The 23,342-nt window shown below is 45.2% G+C and overlaps 1 protein-coding gene across 1 annotated transcript; it reads left to right on the forward strand.

Moving 5' to 3' along the window:
* Positions 1 to 143: 143 nt before the first annotated feature.
* Positions 144 to 19,910, forward strand: LOC129201612 (uncharacterized). Its single transcript, XM_054813136.1, has 19 exons — positions 144 to 390; positions 1,016 to 1,139; positions 2,364 to 2,528; positions 3,692 to 3,769; positions 3,886 to 3,999; positions 4,614 to 4,733; positions 6,617 to 6,694; positions 6,962 to 7,015; positions 8,502 to 8,742; positions 9,847 to 9,989; positions 13,712 to 13,876; positions 15,040 to 15,117; positions 15,234 to 15,347; positions 15,962 to 16,081; positions 17,964 to 18,041; positions 18,309 to 18,512; positions 18,938 to 19,027; positions 19,624 to 19,715; positions 19,848 to 19,910. The coding sequence occupies exons 1-19, from the start codon at positions 337 to 339 to the stop codon at positions 19,908 to 19,910; spliced, it is 2,175 nt and encodes a 724-aa protein (XP_054669111.1). The 5' UTR covers positions 144 to 336.
* Positions 19,911 to 23,342: the final 3,432 nt, after the last annotated feature.

Here is a 23,342-nt window from a genome sequence, read left to right on the forward strand (position 1 = left end):
GGAAGGTGTTCAAGCTGGACAGGCCACATAGCACCATCACGCTGATGTCACGAGCTGGAGGAGCAGTTGGGAGCTTTCGTAACGTAACATTCTATACCGGCTAGCAACTGCCTTCGTCCATTCAGCAAGCCCAGAGAAGGTAGCAGCTCCTCCGTTCAAGCACCTTTCGCCGTCTGTTGGAGTTTTGTTTCCAAAAAGGTCTGAAGGTCCAGGTTTGGAAAGAGAACTACTGCTTTCAGGACACGATTACAAGTTGCCTGAATGTTGAGAGCTCTAACTTTTTCGTGTATGTTCTGCCAGCAGTAGGAGAGTGGAGGAGAAGCCCGAGAGCTGGAAATGGCCACAACTGGGAATGACCGCTCTTTCCATGTTTGTTCCCCCTACGCACAGGTAAATGCTGTAGATTGTAGAGTGGTTTGTACCCTTGATTCTCCTGACATATCCGTCTTGAAAGGGAGGGTGGTTATGTAAAGTTAGACATCGCTATGCCACTCTGCGTGGGTCCTGGCCCCATCTGTAGATCAAACAGCTGATTTTCAGAAGCAGTGAGAAGAGCTCACGATCCTCTAAACACCCAGCTGTCCCGACGACAGTCCAGAAGTGGCATGTTTTGGAGATGCTGCTCTGAGACCCAGCTGCTAATGTCTGGAACTGGGTGGAACTTCCCGTCACGTATTCAACTATTTTCAAGTGTGACTTTGATGTCCTTTAAAAAATGACATAGAAACTCATTAAGAAACCGCCGGTAACCCACGATACTGCACGCACTGCAGTACAGTAAGGAGACTGCTTTGCTCCTATTCTCATCTACAGACATCACGAAAGCTCCCTTGCCCTAGCTCAAGGTAACTTTAGAGTTACCTGGAGCTTAAGATAACTTTACATGTTCGAAAGTAGCAGCGCGTGGTCCCACAAAATCTTAGTCATATGTTCACAGCAGTACGCTGTATATGAATCCATTTAGTCCCATTTTATTGCTGTATTGACAGTATCTGAAACCTGTTTTCTCCTGCAGCAGAAGTACAGCAACATCTCCTGTTTCTGGGAAAAACAACCATCAGGCTGCTTGAGGATCAGTTGCGCCTTCCATCACAGCAAACCTCGCAGCATAAATGGACTTTTTTTGCCGCCGAGTAACAGTGAGTAAAAATATTTTCTCAGCCGTTTCTCCAGTAGAGCTCTTAAGTAAGTGCACAAAAACATCCTTCCAGCGCTTACGTAGCGTACGTGCAGGTGAAGAAATGTACCATGGCAAATCAATCAGGTATGATCCGCTATGCCGGCAAGTTGAAGGCAAAGAAAGGAATTGGATTGGCATTTGAATAGGGTTGCCATATGACTTTTTTTAGCTGTCTGCTTACGAATCTTTGTAACTATCGGTGACATGAAAGGTGAAGTCACAAAAGGCAGTTTAGGTTGCTAAGATCCATGGAGTAAAAATGTTGCCTTCCTTGGGTATTTGCTAGATGAAATCTCTCCAGGAGTGAAAATGGTTAGTGGGCAGGTAAGCACTTAAGAGAAATGAAAAGCAGCGTGTGTGGTTGGAGGGAGGAGGTTGTTAGGGCCACCAGCAGCAGTATCTGTTGATAGAGCACAACATGTTATATGGATGAGACACCCCTTGTAGAGACAACATCAGATTACAGTGCTGTGTGTGCAGATGTATTTCCAGTTTGTCGTTTGGAATAAATTAATAAATTAAATCAATAAATACATTACTAATGAAATGAATAAATAAAGGCTCTACCAAGTTAAGTGTTGTATCTTAATTTCTCTTGCACGAGATACAACAAATCCGGTCTGCAGGAGTGCTACTAAAATGCCTTTAACATGATACACATGCTGCTCATAGGCAAGCAAGAGATGCACAAGAATCTGGTTGAGTGTAAATTAATGTCATGAACTTCATATTCCTTCTCAAAATCTACACTTTGCACTTAGTAGAGAGAGTTGTGGTTCAGAAGATTTTGAGAGAAAAAATTGTCGACAAGCTAAAAATTGGTACTCCTGTGCTTAGCGTTGCTAAACTCTTCAAAATCGATGCCATGGCCTGCCTATTATTCAGCATGTTTAAAATATTTTCACAGGTGGGGTTCTAAACTCATTGACTCACTTCAGCCCCCGTATTACTAATCCCATGTTGTCCCATGGTGTAAATATCTGCCTGCTTTTTCAGACTTTCTGTACTTGGAAGACGCTCTTTTGCCGACCTCAGCAGAAGATTTTTCGGAAAAGGCACAATCCGTCTATTTAATGACTCCTTCAGTATGGCAATGATTTCAAGAAGATACCTGCTGGCCTGAACCTGGATTTGATCTTCCAGTTCCCTCCTAACAAAATGAATGTAATGTTCTTTCCTGCAGATGCCCCATTGCAACAAGGTGTCCAAGAAGGGATTCCGCACCCAGCCCATGGTCAAGAGTCACTCAGAAATCAAAAGAATATTTTACGACCAATTCACCCTCCACTGACTATACACCTCAACGATGAAGACGACAATGAGGACGATGATGAAGAGGAGGAGAACGGTAAACAATTTTTTCTTTCGTTTACCGGGGGGTAGAAGGGGGTTTTCCACTCTCGCAATGCACTTTCCAACTCGTTTATTAGCATAACCGTCAAACCATCCTCTTTTGAGAAAAGAGGTCTTGACGGGTTTTTGACATAATCTCCAAACTATTGGAACTGGTAGTCACTCTTCAAAATTTCTCAAAATTTGGGGACAAAATGACAAGTTCAGGAGGTGGTACTTCTTCTCTGGGAAACAAACTTTTGAACAGGGGCTGTACACTCTCCTCACTGAAGGTGAAGTCACAGGTTGGTTTACAAAAGGTAGCTGTGTGACTTCCCCTTAAATACTTTGCTCAAAGTATTTACCTATTAAACTGTCTTTCTTTCAAGCCACGAGTTTTCTCACTTTTTCTCTGCCGATTCTCTCCCCCATCCCACCATGGAGGGCAGGTTTCTCATGCTGACTAGAAGCCTTGTTTCACTGATTTCCTAAACTCTGTAGGCGGTCTCATTTTACTACAGAAAGATATTCTTCAATCTAGCAAAGAGAATCCCCTCAAAACTCTTCATTAGTTTAACCGAGTGTGTATGTGTATACATTTATTGCTATATTAGATTTTATTTAGGTTTTGAAATGTAGTTAAACCGTTGACTGAGAGACTCGTTGGGAAGGAATGAACCGTGCAGTCCCAGGGGGTGAAAGCGAGAGACCGACCTGCTCTCATGCGTGCACTCCGCAAATTCCTGTGCTAGTTCTCAGGCCGCCCCAAGCTGCTTTTCACTTTCCCCCTGCCCTTCGGGGCTGCCTGTTAGCGCTTCCTAACTCGGTTTCAGTCCGAGTAAGCCACCTCAATTTAAACAGTATAAAAAGGAGGGCTTTGCTGATCTTAGCGGCCTTAACTGAGACAGACAAGGAGCACTCCCTTCACCAGCTCTGCCGGCAGACATTGCAGCAGAGGAACTTTGGGCAGAGCTTGTTGTATACGTGTTGGAACTGCAATTCCACTGCAGCTGGAAACTCCTGCTATTCAGGAATCATTTTTCTGTCCAGAATCAGAGGTTGCCGTCAGAAAAAAACAAACCCTGACCACAATGAAACTCACGTTGGTTTTTGACCATTAAGAATTGTTGAAGGTCTTTGTATAGATACCGCGTAACCTTTTAAAAATACTGCCTACAGGTGCTCCTGACTGGGTGCCTCAGACTGCTGCAGACCTTGAAGAGGAAAGAGCAATAAAGGAAATATGCTATCAATCTGGTAAGCAGTAAATCAGTCACTCTTTCCTAAACAGCAATATAGTCACTCTTTCCTAAACAGCAATACTGCCGATACAGTAAACATTGGGTTTTTTCCTCCCCTGGGGGTATGTTTAGGAGAGTATTACGGGATTCAGTACCCTCAGGAACACCAATCAACAAAAACTGTGTCTTCACCTCGGGAAAACGAGCTACTACCCTGGGAAGCTACCGAGCGAGACTTGCAGGCAGGCAAGTGCTTTTCATCTTCTGGGACATCGTTTACCACTTTTTAAATTACTGTTACAGGGAGAAACTACTCCATAGCTTGCCCCTCCTCCCCTCTTCTTTAATGTAGTGACAATGAAGGATAGTGTATTACAAAGAGCGTCAACAGACTTCACTACTTTTTCCCCATATACATGGGTAGTGTCACACACGTGGCGACTACCTGTGTCCACTGGCGAGGGAAAAGGTAGAAATGGGCTATTAAGCCTATGTCTACTTTCCTGAGACACACGACAGAGGTGGTCTTCCCTACAATTTTTCCTCACGACCAAGATTTATGTCACCTCATTGAGATATACTTAGACTATCGACAAGGAAATCAGTAACAAACAGGCAAATACAGGTTCTAATATAGGTCTGTCTTTAGAATTAGATACATTCAGAGAAAAGGATAGAGATGTTTCCCCAAAGCATTTCTTCCAGACAGTTCTCTGAGGTTTTTGGTACCACAATGACATGCATCTTGAAAATACCAGAAATTCAGTCAGATAGGATCACTGAGGGAGGAAGAGAATGGCAGCGCCATTCCCCGGGCTTACACACAAGCAGCTAAACCACTCTCTCTGTTGCCCTTCCAGGCGACGGTGATACAATTCCTACAACATTTAAGAATGCAAAAGGAGAAGGAGAGAGCTCAGGAACGACAGTACCAGCAGAGACCATTCCCAGAACAGATCGTGGATCCTTTGAAAACGGAGGTAATACACTTTAGCATCAGCTTCTCTTTGCTGAACATCATGTGCTAAGTAAAAAAACCTGAACGTGCACGCATTAAGCTTCACCATTTTAGATCCGAGTTATTCTTTCTTTGTTATGTTCTAGAGACTCTTTCTCATGCTGCACCATTACCTGTAACAATCAAAACCACTCTTTACCATTCTGCTTGGGTTAGCATCATTCTAGGAAAAAAAGATCCTCTATGCTGATTCCAATTGAATTTTTCCTGCTTAATTTTGGAAAAGAATTGCTTCTGTGAAGTTATAAAACAGACATGTCCGCAGTAGAATACCCTTACCACTAGGTACGTTGACATCGGAGCTAAAGCCAATGTGACAAGGTTGAAGCTTTGGCCGTTCACTGGTAGTGCTGCAATGCTCCTTGGCACCACGTCAGCAACGCCAGTTCAGCTGTTACAAGCATGCCTGGGCCCATGCTGTAAACTGTATCACCGATGTGCCTGAGGATTAAACTTATATCAAGTTATAAACTGAAGTTAGTTTGCATGCCACATCATTTCAGTTGTTCAGCTCGCAGGACAACACGTAGCTCAACTGACGATGCAGCCGAGCCAGAGGAAAAGCGTGCCTCATGTGCAGCACGTGAGAAATAAGCACCGGTAGGCAGGACCATGCTAATTAAGGTTCCTGGTTTGTTGCTAACTGAGTTACCTTGTAGCGACACACAGACCAGGGTTGTCACCCTATGCTGTGGAGTCCCTTTGCATTGGGTTCCCATTTAGATGGTACACTTTGACTTTGGAAAAGGATTTGTTCCCCCTGTGACACGCTGTCTTGGTTTTACCCCAGCCGGCAGCTAAGCACCACGCAGCCGCTCACTCGCTCCCCCCATCGGGATGGGGGAGAGAACTGGAAAAGTTAAAGTGAGAAAACTCGTGGGTTGAGATAAAGACATTTTAATAGGTAAAGCAAAAGCCGTGCGCACAGGCAAAGCAAAGCAAGGAATTCATTCACCATTCCCCATCGGCAGGCAGGTGTTCAGCCATCTCCAGGGAAGCAGGGCTCTGTCACGCGTAACGGTTACTTGGGAAGACAAACGCCATCACTCCGAACGCCACCCCCCCCCCCTTCTCTTCCCCCCAAGCTCCTTATAAACTGAGCATGACGTCATATGGTATGGAATATCCCTTTGGTCAGCTTGGGTCACCTGTCCTGTCTGTCTCCTCCCAACTTCTTGTGCAGCCCCAGCCATCCCGCTGGCAGGGCAGTGCAAGAAGCAGAAAAGGCCTTGCCCTGTGTAAACACTGCTCAACAAGAAGTCCATAGAACAAAAACATCTCTATATTATCAACACTGTCTCCCGCACAAATCCAAAACATATCCTCACACTAGCTACTATGAAGAAAATCAACCCTCTCAGCTAAAACCAGGACACACGCACATAAATTGCATGCAGCTTTTGATTCGCAGTGATTACAAACGCGTATGTGGATTAAAGCTAATGTTTGTACTTTTAAACTGTAAACCCAAAATACAGTATTCATGAAGATTTGCAAATTCATAATGAGAAGCATTCTAAGCCAGAAGCGGTCAAAGACATTGAACGAGTCCAACACCTTTGTGTTTATAGTCAATTTTTGAGTTTCCTTGCAAGATTTTGCAACTGTGAACTCTTCTAGAGGAACCATAACCGCTTCCGCTTTCCTTCTGAGGAACGGCACTTTTAACATGTACAGCCCAAGAAGACCTGTGTATGAAGTGGGAGATCTGCTTTAAAAAACAAAAACAAAAAAACCCAACCCAAAAATACCCCAAAACCACCAACCAAACAAAAAAGCATTTTTGGAGGAGAAGATTGTGCCTGCTTTTGCAAAAAGTAAATATGCGCTATTTTAATCCCTCAGGAACCAATCGCATGGAGCGGGTAAAGAACTATCCCGGTAAAGAAGCAAAGGAGAAGCAATGGGTTTCCGAGGAAGAAAGCAAGTCCCATAACACAGGAACAGGAAAAGGTATTTTGAGAAAACAGTTGGCTTATTCCTTCTTGTTTACTCAACTCACAGATGACTTGGCAGGACCTAGTTAATTTCTGTTCTTAGTGTCAGATAGGGACAGTCCATATTTGGATTGGACTAGCCACAAAGAGCATTTGCTTTATCTAGGCCTTCCAGCCTCCGGCCTCCTGCAACATGTCCAATTTTGAAGGAATAGCCCAGCATTTTGGTCTGAGTTTGCTGCTTCTCTTTTAGGAATTCACACTCCAGACCCCAAAGCAAAACCACGTCGCCAACAAAGGGGTCAAAGTAAGGACGATGAAGCTGCTTCTGCTGTTCCTCCTGTGAGAGAAACTGGAAGAGACACTTATTTCAGTTCTTCAGAACCTCGAAGATCAGCATATGTAGTCTACCGTACTGCCACCGTCACCCAAGAACCAAAGTGCAATGGACCGACAGGTGGGTTCCTGCTTACACAGGATCCTTAAACGTTAAGAAAGTGATTTCATCTTGCCCGTTTCAGTCACCTCTCTTAAGCTGGGCTGAATCTCCACCTAGAGGTGCCTCCCTGTCTTAATTGCCAATCAAAGGAGCCTCCTTCAGACACAGTAACCCCCACTTTCAGACAAATGAAGTGAAGCAAAAGGAATCCCAGCATCACCGCTTCGTCTCAGGGGCGAATAGTTGTGGGGTTTTTCTTTTTCTTTCATAGAGATTACAGAGAGAACATTCTCAATGCGAAGAACACATCTTATCAAATTTCCAGGTTGAGAAAGGATATAGCGTTTAAAAAAAAATGAAAAAAACACCCCCCCCCCCAAAAAAAGGCGATCAGCATTTTTGTCGTAAAAACCACCTTAGCACTTTCGCTACCTTTCTTTTCAGCAGTACCTGAGCCATATGCTGGGAAATGCTCCAAACCAAAGAATCAGCTTGACGCAAATAGAAGATTTTGGACCCAAACCGAAAGCTATGGTAAGACTCACAGGCTGTGTGCAAAAGGAAAAAATTAGGACTATTGTGGAATTAGTACTTTGAATTAATGGAATTAATCTGGAATTAACAGAAAACCAGAGTATTCATAATAATGATTTCTAACCGAGTTTTACAGAAAACTAGTCAGTCATTGGGCAGCATACTCTGACGCAAAATCAACCACCTAGTACAAAAACATAACACTGCCTTGCATCTAGCGCTTTCCCAAGCAGGGACAAAAAAGGAGACCGGATTGTGGAGTAGTCTAATCTAAAAGCAACTGATGCCTTTGGGCAGGTTGTCTACACAGGAACATTCACTTTGTCCAAGTCAAGGATGTCCGTGGCACAATCCGCCTCCTTTGGAAGATCCTGTGAGCCTGATGGAAACGCTGCGAGATTACAGATGATCTTTAGAGTTCTAGGGGCAAAATCTATATTTAATACTACCTTGTATTTCAGAGGTGGTGTCTGAGTCACCCAATGTATGCATTGATACTTCAGCTAATGTAATATTTAATTCGCATACCAGGCTAAGAGAGTCTTTCCCTATATTGCAGCTGAAATTAAGAAAGAGTGCTTGTCTTTTTTCTACAGACAAATATACTTCAGGCTCTTACAATGCACCAACTTGGAGGAAAAGAAATCCACACCCTAAAACGTTCTCAAAGTCTAAAACAACCAGTCAGGTAACTGAGATTAGAACCTCTATCTTGCGTCTTCTGTTGGAAGTCTAATTCTTAACACCTTTTGAACAGAGCATAGACTTTCCCTCTAATAAGTGATGCACAACATGTTCTGCCTATCTATTTTGACAACAGAGCCAAGAAGACAGGGAAGTGAACAGGAAAGGAGAGCGATACATAGACAGGAGAAAGAGATGAAGCCAGTTCTTCGACTTACAAGAGCAATCGAAATTGAAATGTGGAAATTATCAGCTGGAAAATCCAAAGAGGACACAATTGCAAATTCCAAAAATAAGATGCAGGAAGTACACGACAATGTTTCAAAACTGATTGAAAACACAAAATATACGTTCTGTGTGATCACAGATCCACTAAGGTTAATTTGTTATGAAAATTTGACTGTTTAAATGACTTTTGCAGATGATGTTTTAAGGCATAATTTCTAAGATGAATAAATACTAGCACTTTTTCACTTTGCAGTTTCAGAGGTCTTTTAATGCAACGCATCTTCTCATTTCCTCCCAACCTCCACACTTCTGTTACTCTTCCCCAAAGAAATTACACACCCTTTACTATACAAGTTCTAGTGTGCAAGGCAGAACTACCAACCGGACATTTTAGAACCAGAGTAGTTCCTTGACCGGCACCTTCACTGCAACCAACCTATAAACACCTACTATCTTTACAGTAACTACCACTTTGCGGTCAAGATGTTTAATGACAGGTGAAGTCACAACAGCTGTAATCCAATAGAGCACACAATAGAAGTGAAACCTAAGTGAAACAAGGCTTCTAGTCAGCATGAGAAACCTGCCCTCCACGGTGGGATGGGGGAGAGAATCGGAAGAGAAAAAGTGAGAAAACTCGGGGCTTGAAATAAAGACACATTAATAGGTAAAACAAAAGCCACACGCGCAAGCAAAGCGAGACAAGGAAATGGCTCACCACTTCCCATCGGCAGGCAGGTGTTCAGCCATCCCCAGGAAAGCAGGGCTCCATCACGCGTTAACGGTGACTTGGGTAGAAAAAAACTCCACCGCTCTGAGTTTACCCCCTTTCTTCTTCTTCTTCTTCTTCTTCTTCTTCTTCTTCTTCTTCTTCTTCTTCCCAAAGCCCCTTATATGCTGAGCATGACCTCCTATGGTATGCAATATCCCTTTCGTCGGCTGGGGTCAGCCGTCCCGGCTGTGTCCCCTCCCAACTTCTTGTGCACCCCCAGCTACTCGCTGGTGGGGGGGGGTGAGAAGCAGAAAAGGCCTTGACGCTGCCTGAGCACTGCTCAGCAGTAACCAAAATATCCCGGTATTAGCAACACTGTTTTCAGCACAAATCCACAGCACAGCCCCACACTGTGCAGAAAAATAACTCTATCCTAGCCAAAACCTAGTGCAGGGAGGTCCCCTTACATGACCACCATCAGGATGGCATTGGTACTCAGAGCTGACCAACGAAGTTACTGATGTTTTGGCAATCGTTTCAGCTCTTCCATCCAGAACCCAAACACCCAGGGGAGAAAGTCACCCAGCCGACACATAGCAGTAGCTGCTGCTCCTGCTGCTGCTGCTGCTGCTGCTGATGCTACTAAAACCGGGAAACACGACCCGCAGGCCCACAGCCAGACAGGTGAATGCCACCCCAATCACAACAAGAAATAACTCTGATTGGGCACCATGACTTACTACTTTCACCTTGCGAAGTATTGCACCTCTTGCTGCCTCGGATGAATGCTTCTGTCATAAGTCCGATATTCCTCTGATCACCAAATAAAACTGCTGAAAGAAAAGAAAGAAAAGAAAGAAGAAACATGAGAGAGCAGCTTATTTTTCCCCCACAAGGCTCACAAGCTCCCAGTGCCGTCATGTTGGAGCGGCCTCGTTCCTTGCCCTGGCTGTTCCCTACACTTGGAAAAAGCAAACGCAACCTCAGGGCCAACACCTGGGTGCACCTGGCAGGAAAGGAGGGGGACAGAGCTGAAACGGCCCCCAAACGACCTTCCTTTCCCGCCTTCCAGGGGGGAGCCCTACGGAAACCTCTACCGTGCCTTTCGCTCCAGACCTGCGGCGACACTTCCCGCCGCCCGGGTCTCCCCCTCCCTGCAGCCAGGCCTCACTGAGGCACAGCTACACAGCTAAGAAGAGCCCCTGTTTGGATAGCTCTTGGCAGCGTTAACACTTTCTTACTCGGGCTGCTCCTGCCCGCTGGCAGTTCATTATTCATGGCCCTCGCCTGCTTTCCGGCATGTTCCTTCCCCTGTGTGCCCCAGTCAGCTGTAGGGCTTACGGACCTGTGGGAGCCCCTTCACTCACATCGTTTCTTGCTTCACAGCTCTTCGGGCCATCTCCTGATACCTGAGTCACAAACAAATTGATCGGCTCCTCAAGAGACCTGAAGACTTCCAGTCATTTCAATGTCTCCATGCTTCTCCCCCAGCTTGGGCATAACCACCGCTGAGCCAGCCTCGTAGTACCATTTGTGCCCGTGGAGTCTCTGGCACCTGAAGTGTTCAGCTCCAAGTCACTGATGTCACTCAGTGTGGGAACTGTGACCCCCTGTCCTGGGGATCACAGCCTGCCTGACCGTTTTCCAGGACTGAAACTTCCTTTCCCCGCCTAGATATTGTCTGTTCAGAGGCAGCCTCGGACGGGAGCGAGAACAGAGGTCTTAATTAGGGACACAAGTGTACGCTCTTCTTTCTGCTTTAGCTGTGGCACTGGACATCATGGAAGCAAGAAAAAGCAATGAACCCCAACAACGTCAGCCGTTAACAGCTAGCAGTGTACTAACACGAAGCAGCAAGTTTCTCCATCCAAAGAAAGAGGTGCTGCAAGAAAAACATGGGCCAACAGGATTTTGGTTGAAAACCTAGTCAAAGGATAAGGATAAGCAAGAAGTTGGGTATTCTTGTAGCCCTGCCAAATGGGTTTGTTCCGGTTTACGTTAAAGAAACACCAGAAGGGGAGACCCTTTGAAACGGTCCGATTTTCCGTACTCTACTCTGAAGCAAGGGAGAGAGGAAGGTGTTCAAGCTGGACAGGCCACATAGCACCATCATGCTGATGTCACGAGCTGGAGGAGCAGTTGGGAGCTTTCGTAACGTAACATTCTATACCGGCTAGCAACTGCCTTCGTCCGTTCAGCAAGCCCGGAGAAGGTAGCAGCTCCTTCCTTGTTTCCAAAAAGGTCTGAAGGTCCAGGTTTGGAAAGAGAACTACTGCTTTCAGGACACGATTACAAGTTGCCTGAATGTTGAGAGCTCTAACTTTTTCGTGTATGTTCTGCCAGCAGTAGGAGAGTGGAGGAGAAGCCTGAAAGCTGGAAATGGCCGCAGCTGGGAATGACCGCTCTTTCCATGTTTGTTCCCCCTACGCACAGGTAAATGCTGTAGATTGTAGAGTGGTTTGTACCCTTGATTCTCCTGACATATCTGTCTTGAAAGGGAGGGTGGTTATGTAAAGTTAGACATCGCTATGCCACTCTGCGTGGGTCCTGGCCCCATCTGTAGATCAAACAGCTGATTTTCAGGAGCAGTGAGAAGAGCTCACGATCCTCTAAACACCCAGCTGTCCCGACGACAGTCCAGAAGTGGCATGTTTTGGAGATGCTGCTCTGAGACCCAGCTGCTAATGTCTGGAACTGGGTGGAACTTCCCGTCACGTATTCAACTATTTTCAAGTGTGACTTTGATGTCCTTTAAAAAATGACATAGAAACTCATTAAGAAACCGCCGGTAACCCACGATACTGCACGCACTGCAGTACAGTAAGGAGACTGCTTTGCTCCTATTCTCATCTACAGACATCACGAAAGCTCCCTTGCCCTAGCTCAAGGTAACTTTAGAGTTACCTGGAGCTTAAGATAACTTTACATGTTCGAAAGTAGCAGCGCGTGGTCCCACAAAATCTTAGTCATATGTTCACAGCAGTACGCTGTATATGAATCCATTTAGTCCCGTTTTATCGCTGTATTGACAGTATCTGAAACCTGTTTTCTCCTGCAGCAGAAGTACAGCAACATCTCCTGTTTCTGGGAAACACGACCATCAGGCTGCTTGAGGATCAGTTGCGCCTTCCATCACAGCAAACCTCGCAGCATAAATGGACTTTTTTTGCCGCCGAGTAACAGTGAGTAAAAATATTTTCTCAGCCGTTTGTCCAGTAGAGCTCTTAAGTAAGTGCACAAAAACGTCCTTCCAGCGCTTACGTAGCGTACGTGCAGGTGAAGAAATGTACCATGGCAAATCAATCAGGTATGATCCGCTATGCCGGCAAGTTGAAGGCAAAGAAAGGAATTGGATTGGCATTTGAATAGGGTTGCCATATGACTTTTTTTAGCTGTCTGCTTACGAATCTTTGTAACTATCGGTGACATGAAAGGTGAAGTCACAAAAGGCAGTTTAGGTTGCTAAGATCCATGGAGTAAAAATGTTGCCTTCCTTGGGTATTTGCTAGATGAAATCTCTCCAGGAGTGAAAATGGTTAGTGGGCAGGTAAGCACTTAAGAGAAATGAAAAGCAGCGTGTGTGGTTGGAGGGAGGAGGTTGTTAGGGCCACCAGCAGCAGTATCTGTTGATAGAGCACAACATGTTATATGGATGAGACACCCCTTGTACAGACAACATCAGATTACAGTGCTGTGTGTGCAGATGTATTTCCAGTTTGTCGTTTGGAATAAATTAATAAATTAAATCAATAAATACATTACTAATGAAATGAATAAATAAAGGCTCTACCAAGTTAAGTGTTGTATCTTAATTTCTCTTGCACGAGATACAACAAATCTGGTCTGCAGGAGTGCTACTAAAATGCCTTTAACATGATACACATGCTGCTCATAGGCAAGCAAGAGATGCACAAGAATCTGGTTGAGTGTAAATTAATGTCATGAACTTCATATTCCTTCTCAAAATCTACACTTTGCACTTAGTAGAGAGAGTTGTGGTTCAGAAGATTTTGAGAGAAAAAATTGTCGACAAGCTAAAAATTGGTACTCCTGTGCTTAGCGTTGCTAAACTCTTCAAAATCGATGCCATGGCCTGCCTATTATTCAGCATGTTTAAAATATTTTCACAGGTGGGGTTCTAAACTCATTGACTCACTTCAGCCCCCGTATTACTAATCCCATGTTGTCCCATGGTGTAAATATCTGCCTGCTTTTTCAGACTTTCTGTACTTGGAAGACGCTCTTTTGCCGACCTCAGCAGAAGATTTTTTGGAAAAGGCACAATCCGTCTATTTAATGACTCCTTCAGTATGGCAATGATTTCAAGAAGATACCTGCTGGCCTGAACCTGGATTTGATCTTCCAGTTCCCTCCTAACAAAATGAATGTAATGTTCTTTCCTGCAGATGCCCCATTGCAACAAGGTGTCCAAGAAGGGATTCCGCACCCAGCCCATGGTCAAGAGTCACTCAGAAATCAAAAGAATATTTTACGACCAATTCACCCTCCACTGACTATACACCTCAACGATGAAGACGACGATGAGGACGATGATGAAGAGGAGGAGAACGGTAAACAATTTTTTCTTTCGTTTACCGGGGGGTAGAAGGGGGTTTTCCACTCTCGCAATGCACTTTCCAACTCATTTATTAGCATAACCATCAAACCATCCTCTTTTGAGAAAAGAGGTCTTGACGGGTTTTTGACATAATCTCCAAACTATTGGAACTGGTAGTCACTCTTCAAAATTTCTCAAAATTTGGGGACAAAATGACAAGTTCAGGAGGTGGTACTTCTTCTCTGGGAAACAAACTTTTGAACAGGGGCTGTACACTCTCCTCACTGAAGGTGAAGTCACAGGTTGGTTTACAAAAGGTAGCTGTGTGACTTCCCCTTAAATACTTTGCTCAAAGTATTTACCTATTAAACTGTCTTTCTTTCAAGCCACGAGTTTTCTCACTTTTTCTCTGCCGATTCTCTCCCCCATCCCACCATGGAGGGCAGGTTTCTCATGCTGACTAGAAGCCTTGTTTCACTGATTTCCTAAACTCTGTAGGCGGTCTCATTTTACTACAGAAAGATATTCTTCAATCTAGCAAAGAGAATCCCCTCAAAACTCTTCATTAGTTTAACCGAGTGTGTATGTGTATACATTTATTGCTATATTAGATTTTATTTAGGTTTTGAAATGTAGTTAAACCGTTGACTGAGAGACTCGTTGGGAAGGAATGAACCGTGCAGTCCCAGGGGGTGAAAGCGAGAGACCGACCTGCTCTCATGCGTGCACTCCGCAAATTCCTGTGCTAGTTCTCAGGCCGCCCCAAGCTGCTTTTCACTTTCCCCCTGCCCTTCGGGGCTGCCTGTTAGCGCTTCCTAACTCGGTTTCAGTCCGAGTAAGCCACCTCAATTTAAACAGTATAAAAAGGAGGGCTTTGCTGATCTTAGCGGCCTTAACTGAGACAGACAAGGAGCACTCCCTTCACCAGCTCTGCCGGCAGACATTGCAGCAGAGGAACTTTGGGCAGAGCTTGTTGTATACGTGTTGGAACTGCAATTCCACTGCAGCTGGAAACTCCTGCTATTCAGGAATCATTTTTCTGTCCAGAATCAGAGGTTGCCGTCAGAAAAAAACAAACCCTGACCACAATGAAACTCACGTTGGTTTTTGACCATTAAGAATTGTTGAAGGTCTTTGTATAGATACCGCGTAACCTTTTAAAAATACTGCCTACAGGTGCTCCTGACTGGGTGCCTCAGACTGCTGCAGACCTTGAAGAGGAAAGAGCAATAAAGGAAATATGCTATCAATCTGGTAAGCAGTAAATCAGTCACTCTTTCCTAAACAGCAATATAGTCACTCTTTCCTAAACAGCAATACTGCCGATACAGTAAACATTGGGTTTTTTCCTCCCCTGGGGGTATGTTTAGGAGAGTATTACGGGATTCAGTACCCTCAGGAACACCAATCAACAAAAACTGTGTCTTCACCTCGGGAAAACGAGCTACTACCCTGGGAAGCTACCGAGCGAGACTTGCAGGCAGGCAAGTGCTTTTCATCTTCTGGGACATCGTTTACCACTTTTTAAATTACTGTTACAGGGAGAAACTACTCCATAGCTTGCCCCTCCTCCCCTCTTCTTTAATGTAGTGACAATGAAGGATAGCGTATTACAAAGAGCGTCAACAGACTTCACTACTTTTTCCCCATATACATGGGTAGTGTCACACACGTGGCGACTACCTGCGTCCACTGGCGAGGGAAAAGGTAGAAATGGGCTATTAAGCCTATGTCTACTTTCCTGAGACACACGACAGACGTGGTCTTCCCTACAATTTTTCCTCACGACCAAGATTTATGTCACCTCATTGAGATATACTTAGACTATCGACAAGGAAATCAGTAACAAACAGGCAAATACAGGTTCTAATATAGGTCTGTCTTTAGAATTAGATACATTCAGAGAAAAGGATAGAGATGTTTCCCCAAAGCATTTCTTCCAGACAGTTCTCTGAGGTTTTTGGTACCACAATGACATGCATCTTGAAAATACCAGAAATTCAGTCAGATAGGATCACTGAGGGAGGAAGAGAATGGCAGCGCCATTCCCCGGGCTTACACACAAGCAGCTAAACCACTCTCTCTGTTGCCCTTCCAGGCGACGGTGATACAATTCCTACAACATTTAAGAATGCAAAAGGAGAAGGAGAGAGCTCAGGAACGACAGTACCAGCAGAGACCATTCCCAGAACAGATCGTGGATCCTTTGAAAACGGAGGTAATACACTTTAGCATCAGCTTCTCTTTGCTGAACATCATGTGCTAAGTAAAAAAACCTGAACGTGCACGCATTAAGCTTCACCATTTTAGATCCGAGTTATTCTTTCTTTGTTATGTTCTAGAGACTCTTTCTCATGCTGCACCATTACCTGTAACAATCAAAACCACTCTTTACCATTCTGCTTGGGTTAGCATCATTCTAGGAAAAAAAGATCCTCTATGCTGATTCCAATTGAATTTTTCCTGCTTAATTTTGGAAAAGAATTGCTTCTGTGAAGTTATAAAACAGACATGTCCGCAGTAGAATACCCTTACCACTAGGTACGTTGACATCGGAGCTAAAGCCAATGTGACAAGGTTGAAGCTTTGGCCGTTCACTGGTAGTGCTGCAATGCTCCTTGGCACCACGTCAGCAACGCCAGTTCAGCTGTTACAAGCATGCCTGGGCCCATGCTGTAAACTGTATCACCGATGTGCCTGAGGATTAAACTTATATCAAGTTATAAACTGAAGTTAGTTTGCATGCCACATCATTTCAGTTGTTCAGCTCACAGGACAACACGTAGCTCAACTGACGATGCAGCCGAGCCAGAGGAAAAGCGTGCCTCATGTGCAGCACGTGAGAAATAAGCACCGGTAGGCAGGACCATGCTAATTAAGGTTCCTGGTTTGTTGCTAACTGAGTTACCTTGTAGCGACACACAGACCAGGGTTGTCACCCTATGCTGTGGAGTCCCTTTGCATTGGGTTCCCATTTAGATGGTACACTTTGACTTTGGAAAAGGATTTGTTCCCCCTGTGACACGCTGTCTTGGTTTTACCCCAGCCGGCAGCTAAGCACCACGCAGCCGCTCACTCGCTCCCCCCATCGGGATGGGGGAGAGAACTGGAAAAGTTAAAGTGAGAAAACTCGTGGGTTGAGATAAAGACATTTTAATAGGTAAAGCAAAAGCCGTGCGCACAAGCAAAGCAAAGCAAGGAATTCATTCACCATTCCCCATCGGCAGGCAGGTGTTCAGCCATCTCCAGGGAAGCAGGGCTCTGTCACGCGTAACGGTTACTTGGGAAGACAAACGCCATCACTCCGAACGCCACCCCCCCCCCTTCTCTTCCCCCCAAGCTCCTTATAAACTGAGCATGACGTCATATGGTATGGAATATCCCTTTGGTCAGCTTGGGTCACCTGTCCTGTCTGTCTCCTCCCAACTTCTTGTGCAGCCCCAGCCATCCCGCTGGCAGGGCAGTGCAAGAAGCAGAAAAGGCCTTGCCCTGTGTAAACACTGCTCAACAAGAAGTCCATAGAACAAAAACATCTCTATATTATCAACACTGTCTCCCGCACAAATCCAAAACATATCCTCACACTAGCTACTATGAAGAAAATCAACCCTCTCAGCTAAAACCAGGACACACGCACATAAATTGCATGCAGCTTTTGATTCGCAGTGATTACAAACGCGTATGTGGATTAAAGCTAATGTTTGTACTTTTAAACTGTAAACCCAAAATACAGTATTCATGAAGATTTTCAAATTCATAATGAGAAGCATTCTAAGCCAGAAGCGGTCAAAGACATTGAACGAGTCCAACACCTTTGTGTTTATAGTCAATTTTTGAGTTTCCTTGCAAGATTTTGCAACTGTGAACTCTTCTAGAGGAACCATAACCGCTTCCGCTTTCCTTCTGAGGAACGGCACTTTTAACATGTACAGCCCAAGAAGACCTGTGTATGAAGTGGGAGATCTGCTTTAAAAAACAAAAACAAAAAAACCCAACCCAAAAATACCCCAAAACCACCAACCAAACAAAAAAGCATTTTTGGAGGAGAAGATTGTGCCTGCTTTTGCAAAAAGTAAATATGCGCTATTTTAATCCCTCAGGAACCAATCGCATGGAGCGGGTAAAGAACTATCCCGGTAAAGAAGCAAAGGAGAAGCAATGGATTTCCGAGGAAGAAAGCAAGTCCCATAACACAGGAACAGGAAAAGGTATTTTGAGAAAACAGTTGGCTTATTCCTTCTTGTTTACTCAACTCACAGATGACTTGGCAGGACCTAGTTAATTTCTGTTCTTAGTGTCAGATAGGGACAGTCCATATTTGGATTGGACTAGCCACAAAGAGCATTTGCTTTATCTAGGCCTTCCAGCCTCCGGCCTCCTGCAACATGTCCAATTTTGAAGGAATAGCCCAGCATTTTGGTCTGAGTTTGCTGCTTCTCTTTTAGGAATTCACACTCCAGACCCCAAAGCAAAACCACGTCGCCAACAAAGGGGTCAAAGTAAGGACGATGAAGCTGCTTCTGCTGTTCCTCCTGTGAGAGAAACTGGAAGAGACACTTATTTCAGTTCTTCAGAACCTCGAAGATCAGCATATGTAGTCTACCGTACTGCCACCGTCACCCAAGAACCAAAGTGCAATGGACCGACAGGTGGGTTCCTGCTTACACAGGATCCTTAAACGTTAAGAAAGTGATTTCATCTTGCCCGTTTCAGTCACCTCTCTTAAGCTGGGCTGAATCTCCACCTAGAGGTGCCTCCCTGTCTTAATTGCCAATCAAAGGAACCTCCTTCAGACACAGTAACCCCCACTTTCAGACAAATGAAGTGAAGCAAAAGGAATCCCAGCATCACCGCTTCGTCTCAGGGGCGAATAGTTGTGGGGTTTTTCTTTTTCTTTCATAGAGATTACAGAGAGAACATTCTCAATGCGAAGAACACATCTTATCAAATTTCCAGGTTGAGAAAGGATATAGCGTTTAAAAAAAAATGAAAAAAACACCCCCCCCCCCAAAAAAGGCGATCAGCATTTTTGTCGTAAAAACCACCTTAGCACTTTCGCTACCTTTCTTTTCAGCAGTACCTGAGCCGTATGCTGGGAAACGCTCCAAACAAAAGAATCAGCTTGACGCAAATAGAAGATTTTGGACCCAAACCGAAAGCTATGGTAAGACTCACAGGCTGTGTGCAAAAGGAAAAATTTAGGACTATTGTGGAATTAGTACTTTGAATTAATGGAATTAATCTGGAATTAACAGAAAACCAGAGTATTCATAATAATGATTTCTAACCGAGTTTTACAGAAAACTAGTCAGTCATTGGGCAGCATACTCTGACGCAAAATCAACCACCTAGTACAAAAACATAACACTGCCTTGCATCTAGCGCTTTCCCAAGCAGGGACAAAAAAGGAGACCGGATTGTGGAGTAGTCTAATCTAAAAGCAACTGATGCCTTTGGGCAGGTTGTCTACACAGGAACATTCACTTTGTCCAAGTCAAGGATGTCCGTGGCACAATCCGCCTCCTTTGGAAGATCCTGTGAGCCTGATGGAAACGCTGCGAGATTACAGATGATCTTTAGAGTTCTAGGGGCAAAATCTATATTTAATACTACCTTGTATTTCAGAGGTGGTGTCTGAGTCACCCAATGTATGCATTGATACTTCAGCTAATGTAATATTTAATTTGCATACCAGGCTAAGAGAGTCTTTCCCTAAATTGCAGCTGAAATTAAGAAAGAGTGCCTGTCTTTTTTCTACAGACAAATATACTTCAGGCTCTTACAATGCACCAACTTGGAGGAAAAGAAATCCACACCCTAAAACGTTCTCAAAGTCTAAAACAACCAGTCAGGTAACTGAGATTAGAACCTCTATCTTGCGTCTTCTGTTGGAAGTCTAATTCTTAACACCTTTTGAACAGAGCATAGACTTTCCCTCTAATAAGTGATGCACAACATGTTCTGCCTATCTATTTTGACAACAGAGCCAAGAAGACAGGGAAGTGAACAGGAAAGGAGAGCGATACATAGACAGGAGAAAGAGATGAAGCCAGTTCTTCGACTTACAAGAGCAATCGAAATTGAAATGTGGAAATTATCAGCTGGAAAATCCAAAGAGGACACAATTGCAAATTCCAAAAATAAGATGCAGGAAGTACACGACAATGTTTCAAAACTGATTGAAAACACAAAATATACGTTCTGTGTGATCACAGATCCACTAAGGTTAATTTGTTATGAAAATTTGACTGTTGAAATGACTTTTGCAGACGATGTTTTAAGGCATAATTTCTAAGATGAATAAATACTAGCACTTTTTCACTTTGCAGTTTCAGAGGTCTTTTAATGCAACGCATCTTCTCGTTTCCTCCCAACCTCCACACTTCTGTTACTCTTCCCCAAAGAAATTACACACCCTTTACTATACAAGTTCTAGTGTGCAAGGCAGAACTACCAACCGGACATTTTAGAACCAGAGTAGTTCCTTGACCGGCACCTTCACTGCAACCAACCTATAAACACCTGCTATCTTTACGGTAACTACCACTTTGCGGTCAAGATGTTTAATGACAGGTGAAGTCACAACAGCTGTAATCCAATAGAGCACACAATAGAAGTGAAACCTAAGTGAAACAAGGCTTCTAGTCAGCACGAGAAACCTGCCCTCCACGGTGGGATGGGGGAGAGAATCGGAAGAGAAAAAGTGAGAAAACTCGGGGCTTGAAATAAAGACACTTTAATAGGTAAAACAAAAGCCACACGCGCAAGCAAAGCAAGACAAGGAAATGGCTCACCACTTCCCATCGGCAGGCAGGTGTTCAGCCATCCCCAGGAAAGCAGGGCTCCATCACGCGTTAACGGTGACTTGGGAAGAAAAAAACGCCACCGCTCTGAGTCTACCCTCTTTCTTCTTCTTCTTCTTCTTCTTCTTCTTCTTCTTCTTCTTCTTCTTCCCAAAGCCCCTTATATGCTGAGCATGACCTCCTATGGTATGCAATATCCCTTTAGTCGGCTGGGGTCAGCCGTCCCGGCTGTGTCCCCTCCCAACTTCTTGTGCACCCCCAGCTACTCGCTGGTGGGGGGGGGTGAGAAGCAGAAAAGGCCTTGACGCTGCCTGAGCACTGCTCAGCAGTAACCAAAATATCCCGGTATTAGCAACACTGTTTTCAGCACAAATCCACAGCACAGCCCCACACTGTGCAGAAAAATAACTCTATCCTAGCCAAAACCTAGTGCAGGGAGGTCCCCTTACACGACCACCATCAGGATGGCATTGGTACTCAGAGCTGAACAACGAAGTTACTGACGTTTTGGCAATCGTTTCAGCTCTTCCATCCAGAACCCAAACACCCAGGGGAGAAAGTCACCCAGCCGACACACAGCAGTAGCTGCTGCTCCTGCTGCTGCTGCTGCTGCTGCTACTAAAACCGGGAAACACGACCCGCAGGCCCACAGCCAGACAGGTGAATGCCACCCCAATCACAACAAGAAATAACTGTGATTGGGCACCATGACTTACTACTTTCACCTTGCGAAGTACTGCACCTCTTGCTGCCTCCGATGAATGCTTCTGTCATAAGTCCGATATTCCTCTGATCACCAAATAAAACTGCTGAAAGAAAAGAAAGAAAAGAAAGAAGAAACATGAGAGAGCAGCTTATTTTTCCCCCACAAGGCTCACAAGCTCCCAGTGCCGTCATGTTGGAGCGGCCTCGTTCCTTGCCCTGGCTGTTCCCTACACTTGGAAAAAGCAAACGCAACCTCAGGGCCAACACCTGGGTGCACCTGGCAGGAAAGGAGGGGGACAGAGCTGAAACGGCCCCCAAACGACCTTCCTTTCCCGCCTTCCAGGGGGGAGCCCTACGGAAACCTCTACCGTGCCTTTCGCTCCAGACCTGCAGCGACACTTCCCGCCGCCCGGGTCTCCCCCTCCCCGCAGCCAGGCCTCACTGAGGCACAGCTACACAGCTAAGAAGAGCCCCTGTTTGGATAGCTCTTGGCAGCGTTAACACTTTCTTACTCGGGCTGCTCCTGCCCGCTGGCAGTTCATTATTCATGGCCCTCGCCTGCTTTCCGGCATGTTCCTTCCCCTGTGTGCCCCAGTCAGCTGTAGGGCTTACGGACCTGTGGGAGCCCTTTCACTCACATCGTTTCTTGCTTCACAGCTCTTCGGGCCATCTCCTGATACCGGAGTCACAAACAAATTGATCGGCTCCTCGAGAGACCTGAAGACTTCCAGTCATTTCAATGTCTCCGTGCTTCTCCCCCAGCTTGGGCATAACCACCGCTGAGCCAGCCTCGTACCATTTGTGCCCGTGGAGTCTCTGGCACCTGAAGTGTTCAGCTCCAAGTCACTGATGTCACTCAGTGTGGGAACTGTGACCCCCTGTCCTGGGGATCACAGCCTGCCTGACCGTTTTCCAGGACTGAAACTTCCTTTCCCCGCCTAGATATTGTCTGTTCAGAGGCAGCCTCGGACGGGAGCGAGAACAGAGGTCTTAATTAGGGACACAAGTGTACGCTGTTCTTTCTGCTTTAGCTGTGGCACTGGACATCATGGAAGCAAGAAAAAGCAATGAACCCCAACAACGTCAGCCGTTAACAGCTAGCAGTGTACTAACACGAAGCAGCAAGTTTCTCCATCCAAAGAAAGAGGTGCTGCAAGAAAAACATGGGCCAACAGGATTTTGGTTGAAAACCTAGTCAAAGGATAAGGATAAGCAAGAAGTTGGGTATTCTTGTAGCCCTGCCAAATGGGTTTGTTCCGGTTTACGTTAAAGAAACACCAGAAGGGGAGACCCTTTGAAACGGTCCGATTTTCCGTACTCTACTCTGAAGCAAGGGAGAGAGGAAGGTGTTCAAGCTGGACAGGCCACATAGCACCATCATGCTGATGTCACGAGCTGGAGGAGCAGTTGGGAGCTTTCGTAACGTAACATTCTATACCGGCTAGCAACTGCCTTCGTCCGTTCAGCAAGCCCGGAGAAGGTAGCAGCTCCTTCCTTGTTTCCAAAAAGGTCTGAAGGTCCAGGTTTGGAAAGAGAACTACTGCTTTCAGGACACGATTACAAGTTGCCTGAATGTTGAGAGCTCTAACTTTTTCGTGTATGTTCTGCCAGCAGTAGGAGAGTGGAGGAGAAGCCTGAAAGCTGGAAATGGCCGCAGCTGGGAATGACCGCTCTTTCCATGTTTGTTCCCCCTACGCACAGGTAAATGCTGTAGATTGTAGAGTGGTTTGTACCCTTGATTCTCCTGACATATCCGTCTTGAAAGGGAGGGTGGTTATGTAAAGTTAGACATCGCTATGCCACTCTGCGTGGGTCCTGGCCCCATCTGTAGATCAAACAGCTGATTTTCAGAAGCAGTGAGAAGAGCTCACGATCCTCTAAACACCCAGCTGTCCCGACGACAGTCCAGAAGTGGCGTTTTGGAGATGCTGCTCTGAGACCCAGCTGCTAATGTCTGGAACTGGGTGGAAC

This window comes from Grus americana, chromosome 1, assembly GCF_028858705.1.
Source record: "Grus americana isolate bGruAme1 chromosome 1, bGruAme1.mat, whole genome shotgun sequence".
NCBI classification, from domain to species: domain Eukaryota; kingdom Metazoa; phylum Chordata; class Aves; order Gruiformes; family Gruidae; genus Grus; species Grus americana.